The sequence below is a fragment of the Protopterus annectens genome, chromosome 2.part0 (genome assembly GCF_019279795.1).
Source record: "Protopterus annectens isolate FY-2018-M chromosome 2.part0, PAN1.0, whole genome shotgun sequence".
Taxonomy (NCBI): domain Eukaryota; kingdom Metazoa; phylum Chordata; order Ceratodontiformes; family Protopteridae; genus Protopterus; species Protopterus annectens.
In genome coordinates this window covers 946,481,180-946,493,682 of record NC_056728.1, presented here as the reverse complement: position 1 = coordinate 946,493,682, position 12,503 = coordinate 946,481,180, and the positions used below count along the sequence as shown (strand labels likewise).

Genomic DNA, 12,503 nt, shown 5'->3' with positions numbered 1-12,503 from the left:
TGGACAGAACACTGACAAGACTGTTGTGTTAACAAATTAGTTTTTGACAATGAGGCCTACCAAAACAGGAATCTTCAAGTTCTCTTCCAAACTTGAGCATAGCTTCTCCTAGTAGGGCTTCTGCCTGAGGATAGCCTGGTCCTTTCTCTTGCCCTCGCATCCTTGACACTGTACTGATCATGCTGAGCTTAGCTCTTGAGGCTGCAGAAACAAAAGTAAAGACAAGATTACAAAAGGTGCATCGAGTGACATATAAAATTGACAAATGAGTCATTAACCCTAAATTACAAACTTTAAGAAACAAAAGAAACTCTGCAATGTCATCCATATTAAAATGTCATATGCTTAAGTAGACAGTTAATTTGTAGGAAGGGCAAACAAGAGTTCCGCTTAGCCAAGGAGAGATGAGCCACTGTGAATAAGAAAATAGGTAGAAAATGTGTGCTATGCACGGAGTGTTGTGATTTCACTCCAACAGGTCACGTTAATAAGGACCTGATGGAAGAATGGCACTTGCACTTTAATTAGGCAACACTTTGATAAGCACCTCTTATGGCTGTTAAATTCTAGTGTCACATTATAGCGTAACAGTGGCCAATGCAGAACAGCATCTGAAGCAATTTGTAGCTTTAAAATATGATATACATGTCACGTTCACAAAAACTTTTGGACAGAGTGAAGTCTAACAGCTGTTTGTTCACAGAAGACACTTCTCTTTTGCCTGCTTTCTATGTGACATTGCTAAGTAATTTATGGCTTTCAAAGGTGTAAAATACCTCACACTCCTACACTTTTTAACTGGTAGTAAATTAAACAGATAATGCTACAATGACTGCAACAAATTAATGATCAGATGTTTCCTCTTTCACTCCATTCTTGAGGTGAATTTCATGACAAGCATGTTTTGAACACACAAGTTGCTTATGATCAAAGACCAGATTATAATCCTATATATAATTCACTACAGGCATGGAAAATAATCAGTTTCAATATAGTTCTGTCCCTGCTTAATACTTATAAACATAACCTGCTTATTTTGGTTATGGCCTTACCTATCCCTATATATTAATGGTTCCACTTCATATGATCGAAAGCTCATAAGATCTAAATTCAAAATAGCGAGACCAAATGATCGAAAATCCAAAACATCTAAAACTCATAACATCAAATTTCAAAACATTGAAAACTACAAAGCAACTATAAATAACATCCCACACACTGCTGACTACATTTATGCAGGAGAGCAAGCCCCCCTGCACCCCCCCGTAAATTAAATATACCAACTCCGAGGTCATACGGTGCAACCTCGGAGTTGGTATATTTAATTTAAGAGGGGTGTGGGGGGTGCAGGGGAGCTTGCCCTCCTGCATAAACATAGTAAAACCTCTGTGGGATGTTATTTATAGTTGCTTTGTAGCTTTCAATGTTTTGAGATTTGAAGTTATGAGATTTAGATGTTTTGGGATTTAGATGTTGTGGTTTAGATGTTATGGGTTTTCGATGTTTTCAAGTGGAACCATATTAATATATATTGTCTTCGACAAGAACAATGTTTATGATGTATTTCAGTGCCAAAAATTAGAGTACTAATTACCAAGCCGCCAAGTTTTGTGAACCAAAGCAATGATTAGTTATAATGACCATAACATTCAACACTGTAAGTAGTTTAATATTATTGCTGCTTTCACAATGATAGTTTTGCAGTTTAGAGACCAGCTGGCATAATGGTTAAGGTCTTTCCTCCCATGCACAAAGTACAACGTTCAATCCTGACCTCCAACCAATGCCTGTTTGGAGTTTGCATGTTCTCCCTGTGTCTCTCTGGGGTTTTTCCCATGTCCAAAAAACATGCTGAGTGTTTCCATTGCAAACCCATCAATGAATGGGGCTGTGGGCAGCAGCACAGACTCTACATGGTGGCCTATAGGGGGAAGAGTTGTACAGACCAACCGCTATGGGCATTTACTGTGGTGTGCAGTATCCTCAAGATAGGAGAACACGGATCACAGACTGCTCTCTGTGGCAAGGCTAGCTACTCAATGGTGTAAAATATGGCTCCAGGTGATTCGGTCATCTTTACCAGAAAGGCTCATCCAGACTCTGCTACACTTTGCTGTGAAGGAAAGGTTAGTTTGCTTTTATTTTTTGTATTACTGTATTGCATTTCTATATTTTGAATACTGTAGTTTTTCTTTACTTTGTGTTTTGCTTGCATTCTGTTTTAACAGCATATTAAAACTTCAAAAGAGACCACAGCTCTCTCTGTTCTGAGTCAGGAAGAATTTTTTCCCGCCCTCCCACCCATTTAAGTTGTCTTGTTAAATACCACTGTCTTTCTAGTTGCCCGCCTCTTATGTTAATCTGACCATATATCTCATTTCTCTCTACTTTCACTGGCTTATGTGAGTAATCACAAAATCATCATTTTTAAAATCCCACCCCTTCAATTATTTAAATTTATTGGCCATCCTACAGTATTTCATAGTACCAAAATACAAAAGTGACCACCCCTTTCAATCCATCTTGCTGTTTTAAAAATAGTAACTCTCCACTAAACCTTAACTTTTTAAACAGGTAAAACTCAAGTTGCCTACTTTCACATCTAACTTCTCTAGTGCACACTGCAGAGTGCATTCTTTTCAATCTTACCTTTAAGCATCCCTGTGACTAGCACGTTCTCTAATACCTGCTGGAAAGCACTAGGAAGCCTTAAACTCATACAAACACTGAACTCTCCTTGTTAACAAGGAGAAATTAATAGTAGGCACTAAACAGCCTATAACTGCAAAGTACCTTGCTAGGGAAACAGCTCCTATACTTTACAAAGAAAAAAAAAGCCCCAAACCAGGCATGTCCAAGGGTCAGCTTCCGGTGATTTCTCCTGTCCACCTGGTGAATCTGGGCATACTGGGGCAATGCAGCAATTGCCTCATGTACACAGACAACCCTCTCCTCCTACCACCCAACACTACAACCTGTGAGAGATGCACTTACATAGCCAAAATGGAAGCAAAGCTCTCTCCACCCAAGATTGTGCTAAACAGTCAAGAGGAGAAGGTTAACACCCACACTACACCTCAAGCAACACATAGCCCTTCTAAACCCGCACCACCAACACCCACATATAGCAACACTAAATCCACATATGCAGAGGCCCTTAACTGTAACCTGCCCAAGCAACAAAGACCTCTGAAGCTGAAATGCAAACAAACACCAGTCACAACCAATGTGTCGCATAGTTCACAACGCCAGTGTACCACCCAGCAACAGCCCCTAAGACAAGACAATGTACCTAACACTTTAGTCATAGGTGACTCTATAGTCCGGCACACTGATGTCCCTCTCACCAGGTTGAATAAGGAGAAAATTATAGTCAGCTGCCTGTCGGGTGCTAGGATCCGCCACATAACGCATGCACTCAAGTCACTCCACAACAAGTACAAATATGACTCTGTCATTGTCCATGTTGGAGTGAATGACTTGAGACGTACCTCCCTGAACTACATGAAGAGAGACATGGAAGAGCTCTCGGATCATGTGGCCCAGGCAGGTATGACCCTAGCCCTGAGTAGCATCTTGCCTTCGCCCAGAATGATACCACAATATAAGGATAAAATGATTGACTTCAACAATTGGCTAAGCTTATGGTGTCATTCAAAGGGGATCCAGTATCTGTCTGCCTGGGATGACATGACTGACAGACCACGATGCTTTGCCAGAGATGGTCTGCACCTGTTGCCCCTGGGATTCAGGTTACTGGCTAAGGCTCTTGACACCCCTGTAGTGCCTTTTTTAGGCAAACTTCAAAGGACAAAACCACCACCGTAACAGGTACAAGCATGCAAAATCTGAAGGTAATGCTACTCAATGCTAGAAGTCTAAACCTCAAAATGCACTCTCTCAAGGCACTCCTAAAAATGGAGAACATCGATATCTGTGCAGTAACTGAGACCTGGTTCAAGGCTCCAGAGAGCACCCCTGCAATACCAGGCTACAACTCTTACCACACTTTTCGGCCACCAAACCAGGACCGAAACACTAAAGGTGGAGGAGTGTCAATATTCACCAAGGATATTCACACCACCAGGCTAGTTGGCCAACACAATGTGTCTGAAATTCTCCAAGTGCAACTAACACTAGGTAAGACTGCAATCCAAATTGTAGCTTGCTACAGATCCCCCACCATATCCCAAGATTCTCACTACACCTTTCTAAACATACTGGAAAATATTAAGATAGAACCAAACACCCTAATACTGGGTGATTTTTAACTACCCTGCCATTAACTGGGAGAACTACTCATGTCCCAACACCTTTGCACAACGGTTCTTGGAATTCATAAATTCCAACGCCCTGGATCAACTAATCCATAGTCCCACCAGGGGCTCCAATATCCTAGACCTGGTCATTACCAACATGGGAAATCAATGCTCCATACCTATGGTCACCCTCTCGTTAGTCAGGTCTGACCATAAGCTAATCACCCTTAACATCCACATCCCACCCCCACCCCCCAGTAAAGAAACCACCATAAAAAAATTCTCCAAAGCCAACTTCATGCTACTCAAGTCAGAAGTGACAAACTTCATGACACCCATGCAGACGGGAACTGAAAGTTCAACTGCTGAATCCTACACTAAGGCACTGTATGAGCACATCCACTCATGCATGAATTGTGCCATCCCAAATAGAACCAAAATGCTCTCATCCAAAAAAAGGAAGCCAATCTGGTGGTCCCCTGCCATAAACAAACTTTACAACAAAAGGAAGAAACTTTTGCAGAAAAGAGGAAAATCCCAGGATGCAAAACACTCCCTTACTAGCCTCAGTAAGAAACTGAGATGCCTCATAAATTCCTCCAAAGCTAGTTACGAAAATAAAATTGCCAAAAATTCCAAAGACAACCACAAAGCATTTTATAACTATGTCAAGAATCTAAATGGCAATGCTCAGATCTGCTCTGAGCTAAAACAGAATGGCATTAAATATACTGATCTGAAGGATATTGCCAATATCCTGGCAGATCGATTCAGTGCCAACTTCACCCCCCCTCTCACCCCCTAAATGGCCCATCTCAATACCGGAAGATTGCCAAATTCCAGTAATAACGGCCACACAGGTACAAAACACACTCTCTAAAGCCAAGAATACAGCATCCATGGGACCAGATGACATCCCAGGCTGTGTACTACATGAACTACAATATGAAGTCGCACCTCACCTAAGTGTCATGTTTATTCATAGTCTCACCTCAGGTTTCATGCCCACTGAGTGGCGCAGAGCTACAGTTATCCCAATCCACAAGGGGGGATCCACCTTGGATCCCGGAAACTACCGTCCCATCAGTCTGACAAGCCTTATCTGCAAGGCCATGGAGCGTATTATCATGGAACTTATAAACAAAGACATTGGCAACCTTCAAACACTGGACCCCACCCAGTTTGGGTTTGTGAAGGGCCGATCTTGTCTCCTGAACCTGATTGACTTCTTTGAATCAGTCTCCAGAGCCATGGACAAGGGTAGGTTGGTCCACACAGCCTATCTAGACCTTGCCAAGGCCTTTGACACCATTCCCCACTCTGGAATCATAGATAAACTTACTAAGTTGGGCATTAATCCCTATGTCACCCAATGGGTTGCTATATGGCTTACTGATAGAACCCACACTGTAAAAGTAGCCGACTCCAAAATCAAGCTCCAGACAAGTGACAAGTGGAGTACCTCAGGGTTCAGTCCTGGGGCCACTCTTGTTTGGCATCTACTTCTCTGAAGTACAGGCCAACACTAAGGGACTCTGGCTAACAAAGTTTGCAGATGACTGCAAACTGGGAGCCATTATTGAATCCCCAAATGATGTGGATACTCTACAAAAGGGCCTTACAGAAACAGATGCTTGGTGCCAGAGCCATGGGCTCAAGCTCAATGCCAAGAAATGTATTGTTATTCCCTTTGGGGAAAAAACATGTATCCATGAATTACCATATAGGTGGCAGTACACTAAACACAGAAAGTGTGATAAGAGACTTAGGGACACAGGTGGACAGTGGTCTCACCTTCGATAACCACATCACCACAACAGTCAGGAAATCCTTCTATGTGGCACACCTCATCACGAAGGGCTTTTCATCCAGAAAAAAGGAGGTCATTGTCCCACTGTACTCATCCCTCATTAGACCCATTATAGAATACAACGCCCCATTTGGTATGTACCTCTCAAGACATCTGCAACAACTGGAAAGGCCTCAGAAATACCTCACTAAAAGAATCACAGGCCTAAAGCAGATGCCCTATGCTGACCGCCTTAAAAAACTCCAGCTATACTCTGTCACATATCGTCTACTCAGAGGCGATCCCTGCTTAACATACAAGGCCATGTCAAACCCAGAGCTGCTGGACATGCTACACTTAAAGAAATCCCAATCCCTCAGAGCTACATGCTCCAGGGATCTAAACCTTGTCATCACAATAAACAAAACATGCTGGAGGGATAGGTTCCTGACCCAGAGACTCCCCAGACTCTGGAATTGATTGCCCATACATGTAAAGCAGAGTGCCTCTTTGGACCTCTTCAAGAGGAACCTTGACGATTGGATGGGAGAAAGGAAATTCACCCCAGGGATCACGTCAGTCGCCCTGCTAGACAGGGGTCCAGGAAAGTAAATAATGTGGGAAGAAATAGCCAGGGAATTGTTATGGCTAGGCTTGTATAGGCCCTAGGGCTGATAGCCTAGCACCAACCTATGAACCTATGACTAATGTCATCAAAATGGGCATGTGTAGTTACCGGTGAAAAATGGGTTGAGGACCCAGTCTACTCTCACCTACTACAGGGACCCTTGCTAACGGTGGGAGGGGTATATGTGCCCCTATTGGCCAGTGTGTACCAGCCATAAAGCCCAGCTACTGGCTGGCTGGTGTTTAGTTGCCCAGCCTGGGTTAACTGGGATAGCTCTGTTGAGTGAAAGCTGGATGTAAAACCAACCAACCTGCCAAACATTAACTGGGAATTGCTACGCTTAATGTGAGTTCACTGACAGGATGCAGCCTGGAAGTGGATGACTTGATGATAAGGAGGAGGCCGTACATCCTATGTATCCAACAGATGAGATGGAGGGGCAGTGCAGCTAAGCCACTTGGCTTAGGATCCAGACTCTATTACTCAGGAGGGGGACAGGATAGAAATGGTGTAGGAATTGCGGTGAGAGAGAGGCTTCAGAAGGTAGTGAGGGATATCATCAGAATTAATGACAGACTCATGGCAATCAGAAGCCAGTGTAATGATAGGGCAGTATTCATAATCTCAGCCTATGCCCCATAGCAGGGTTGTGATAGTGAGGAAAAGAGTGCATTCAGACAGCAGTTGCAGGACCTACTAGATAAAGCAGGACACCATGAATTGGTGTTTATAATGGGTGAGGAGAATGCGTATATCGGGGCAGACAGAACAGGATATGGGGACTGCCTGGGTCCACATGGATGGGGCAACAGGAATAAAGAAGGAGAAGCCATTCTATACTTTTGTCTTGCTAATGGCTTAATAGTAGCCAACACATTGTTCAGAAAGACAGACAGTCACAAGATCACATACAAGAGTAGCCAACATGCAACTCAGGTAGACTTCCTCCTAGTTAGGAAAAGGCACTGGGGTAAAATCCATGATTGCAAAGTCGGCCCACAGCATAAACCACTAGTTGCTACAGTCAGCTGCAAGCAGTGGTCAAATAAGGCTCTACGGTCAACAGAGACTACGCTGAAGACCTGGAAGTTGACTGGAGAGAAAGTACAACAGTTCATGGAATTACTCAGGGCTCTAGCACCCTAAGAAGAGGAGGAAATACGTGGAGTTGAACAAGAATGGCAGTACCTAAAAACAGCATGTGTTAGGACTACAGAAAAGATATGCGGGCAAGCCAGGTATGGAAATAAGGTACATAAAGAAAGCTGGTGGTGAAATGCAGAAGTCCAGGAAGTCATCAAAAGAAAGGAGGAGTGCAGGAAGAAGTGGAAGATAGAAAAATACTGATCAGGCTAGGAAGGACTACTGGTTTTCTAACAAAGAAGCTAAGAAAGAAGTTGCAATAGAGAAGAATAGGGCATCAGAGGCACTGTACCAACTTCTGGAAAGTGACTCAGTAAGGGGCACAAAGAAACTATATCAGGTTGCAAGGCAAAGGCAGAAAGATAAAGAAGATAGTCAGATACCATTCATAAGTGATGCCAGCAACAACCTGCTCACCAGTCCGCAGGACATCAAAGGCAGATGGAAGGAGTATTTCCATCAGCTTTTGAATGAAGAAAATCCCACTGAGGCTGTACTGCCCCAGAAACAGCCAATGATGAGAGAAGAAGAGGAGCCCACCTTAGAAGAAGTAAGAATAGCACTAAGGAAAATGAAGACAGGGAAAGCAGCAGGCTCAAATGAGGTCGCAGCAGATATGATAAAAGGTGCTGGGTGAGATGGGGGAGAAATGGCTCCTGAGGGTACTAACAGCAGTGTGGCAAGAAAGGCGTATCCCAGATGACTGGAGAGTAAGCATACTCGTGTCAGTGTACAAGAACAAAGGGGACATCCACAGTGGAGAGGGTTATTGATAAACAGATACGCAGAGTAGTAAAATGTAAGGTGGGAGATGAACAGTTCAAATTCATATCAGGATGCAACACAATTGACCCAATGTTTGCAGTGAGACAGATACTTAAGAAGAAGTTAGAGATGAGGAGAGAGTCCAACTGGGCATTCCTAGACTTGAAGAAAGCACATGACAAGGTCCCAAGAAAGCTGATCTGGGCAGTACTGCCATGATTTGAAGTCCCAGAAACATTGGTAGAATTACTACAGGCTATGTACAAGGACCCAATGACTCAAGTGCAAACAGTGTTTGGCCTCACAGAGGGGTTCCCAGTTCCCAGTGGGTGTGGGTGTACATGAGGGTTCAGCTCTGAGCCCACTGCTGTTCATACTGGTGATGGACTACATTAAGAAACAGGTTGGAGGGGGGAGGTCAACAAAGTTGCTGCATGCAGACGATGTGGCATTGCAGGCAGACTCTGAGCTAGAACTCCAGCAAAGGATAGCAGAATGGAATGTTAAACTGAAGGCACATGGGATGAAACTAATCACAGATAAGACAGTGGTAATGGCAGCAAATTGGGGAAATCAGAAGAAACTGAGAATAGAGATAGAAGGGAAGATAGTGGAACAGGTAAACAGCTTCAAGTATCTGGGAGGGGTGGTGGAGGAGAAGGGAAGTCTGAATGAAGAGGTCAAAGCTAGAATCAAAGGGGCTTCAGCCAACTGGCATAGAGTGTCTGGTGTGGTCTATTACAGAATGCCAAAGAAGCTGAAAAGTAAGGTGTACAAGACAGTGGTGCAGTCAGTACTACTGTATGGTACAGACACCTGGGCAGTAAAGGCAGTTGAAGAAGCTAGAGGTGATGGAAATGAAGTACCTAAAAAGGGTGGTAGGATATACACTGTGGGACAGACGAAGAAATGAGGACATAACAGCAGAAGCCAAAGAAGCTCCAATTCCAGAATAGATTAAAGAGAACAGATTGTGGTGGTTTGGACACGTGCAGAAAGGCAGAAGACAATCTGGTGAGGAAGACTTGGGACAGATAGGAAGAAGGTAAGAGGAAGCGAGGACATCCAGCAAAGAGGTGGATGGATTGTGTGAAAGAAGATCTGCGACAGTCAGGCATGAGTGTTGAAGAAGGTAGGAGTGTGGCAATGAATTGAGAGAGTTGGCGACAGTTAACACGATACCCCGACCCCATGTAGAAAAATGGGAAAAAGGGGGCTGATGATGAGTTTTGCATAAAACTACTTAGCTGCAGTGCTTGAACAAATCCTACACACTATTATATTTAATTACCAAATTCCACAAAAACAACAAAATAAGTTTATTTGCCAGTTGTGTATGCTTATATCATTTATATAATTTACTCCATTACACGAGCAGAAAAAAACATAATTCCATTTTGGCTGTATTCAGCTAATGTCATTGTGTACACAGATAAAAAAAGTTGCAACACAATCCTCCTTTTATGATTTTGAAAAATGGAACATGAATGCTTTTTGTCTGGCATACTATTTTGCTAACATGTTCTTATGCCTCCAGTCAACTTGAGGAGCCAATCAATTTTCAAACAAAAATTTGTTTACTTACTTATTAGCTGATAGCATGACATTTATTTATTTTTTATTTATTTATTTTACATTTGTTGACCGGGTTAGTCCGACTGGAATCAAAGTCCAATTTCAGCGGAGGCCCGGGGAGATAAGCTCCAGACACAATACAAGAACAAAAAGCAGTTGAGAAAAAAAGAAAAACATTGATTATATATAATATTATAATTTTAGTTATAGGTGTAGTTAAGAAGGGAATACAGGTAGAAGTACATTCAGACAGTCAGTGTTACAAATTTCCATTTTGAGGTTAGCAGTAGATAACAATATGAAATTAGATAAGTAATTACATACATTATGTTGATTTAGTCAGGCCTGTCACAGTGGCATATCCATTTTACTTCCAGATGTTGTTTGATTGAGGCTTTAAATTGGTCTGGGGAGGAGAGCATGGTAATGGCACCTGGAGGTTTGTTCCAGGTTCTACTTACTGAATTTGCAAATAGTGCCACGCCAGCAGCATTGTTAATTTTAGTTGTTTGTATTTGTAACTTATTGGATGAACGTAGCAGTCTTGTGTTTTTATGGGGGAGGATGTAGTTACTAAGGGCTGGAGTATTATTTGGGTTCTTTAGGATTTTATTAGCCAATATTAGAAAGTTATACTTGACGAGATTGGGAAATTCCAACCATCTGAGCTGTTTGAGGTTAATGCAGTGGCAGGTTTTGAAAGGAGAGCCCGTAGCAAACCTGGCAATGTGATTATAGCAGGTAGTAAGTCTATTTAGTTCAGATTTACTTATGTTTCCTAGAAGGGGGGAGGCATACAGGAGTGTTGAGAGTAGGTGCGAGCATGCAATGGCTATTTTAGCTATGGGGGTGAGGAAGGTTTTAACTCTGTAGAGTGAACCAAGTTTTTTGTTGATGGTTTTGATTGTCTGGCTTACATGGAGGTCAAATTTTAAGTAATTGTCTATGGTGACACCTAGTAGTTTGGTATTGGGGTCCGGGGAAATGACTGTCCCATCATTAGCTTGTATGGTAAAGGAGTAGGGTATAGACCTTTGGGTTGGTGGAAATATGAGTATTTTGTTTTTTTGGGGATTTAGTAGTAGGCGACGTTTGGATAGCCAGTTTTCTATAACAGTAAAAGTAGCCTGAGTATCCATTTTTAGGTCATCTGGAGATGTGGCTGAGCAGATCAGAGTGGAGTCATCAGCATATTGGATACAGCTGATGTTTGGTATGATAGTAGGGAGATTATTAATAAAGATGGAAAACACTAGTGGTCCTAGTATGTAGCCTTGTGGAACTCCGATAGTGTTGGGTAATAGATTTGAGAGCTTATTCTGCCAGAGGACTGCTTGTTGCCCATCATTGAGATAGGATTTAAACCAGAGAAGGGCACTGGGATGTAGACTGAGAGTTTGCAGGGTCGTAATCATTAGTTGATGGTCCACCATGTCAAAAGCCTTGGAAAGATCTAGGAAGAGGGCAGACGAGGTGTGGTTGTTGTTGCGGTTATTATTAATGGTGTTAGTAAAGGACAGTAGGGCAGTGGTTGTACTATGATGTGGCCAAAAGCCATGTTGGGTATTAGCCATCAGGTCGTTCTGGAGAAAATGTTGCATAAGTTGTTTATGTATACATTTTTCCATGATCTTAGCAAGTGGGGAGAGTATGGCTATGGGCCTATAATTGGAGTATTTGGTAGAGGGACCTCCTTTATGTAATGGAATAACATAAGATGTTTTCCAGATATTGGGAATTTTGGCTTCAGATATGGTCCGGTTGATTAGGATAGAGATTGGAAAGGTGATAGCATCTGCTGTCATTTGTAGGTATTCAGCTGGGAGTTGGTCAGCAGATAGGGTGGTGAGTTTTCGTTTTTTGATCAGCTTGCATATAAAGGAGGTTGATACAGGCTGAAAGCAGACTAGGTTTTGGCTGTTGGATTTAGTATTAATTTCATCAAGGGAACTTTGAGGTAGTTGGGTGGCTAGAGCTTGAATAGTTTCAGTAAAGAAATGATTGAAACTGTCTGCAACCTGTTCTGGGGTTTGATTTGAGTTGGCAGCCGGGTTTGGTGTCGATGTTTTACCTGGATACAGTAATTTGTTGATCCCAGCCCAGAATTTTTGGGGATTGTTTTGATTATTCATCTGTAGCCTGCAGTAGTAGTGTTTTTTATCCAGTAGGACAAGTCTTTTTGTTTCATTCCGTGCATGTCTATATTTATTGTGATCGTGGGGATTCTTGGTAGATCACCAGGTAGCCCATAGTTTATTTCTACTGTTAATTTTTGTTCTTGTATCTTTGGAAAGCCAAGGTACGTTATTACCTTTTGTTCTCATTAGGCGAGCAGGAGCATGTA

At 42.5% G+C, this 12,503-nt stretch overlaps 1 protein-coding gene across 3 annotated transcripts in view; it reads right to left on the bottom strand.

The window, feature by feature from the left end:
- SH3GL2 (SH3 domain containing GRB2 like 2, endophilin A1) overlaps window positions 1–12,503 on the bottom strand; it is a 2,269,193-nt gene that overhangs the window by 701,572 nt on the left and 1,555,118 nt on the right. For all 3 annotated transcript variants that reach the window (XM_044061202.1, XM_044061204.1, XM_044061205.1), the window contains exon 4: window positions 61–201. In XM_044061202.1, the coding sequence (XP_043917137.1) occupies window positions 61–201 (141 nt within the window). The remainder of the gene's footprint in view (window positions 1–60; window positions 202–12,503) is intronic.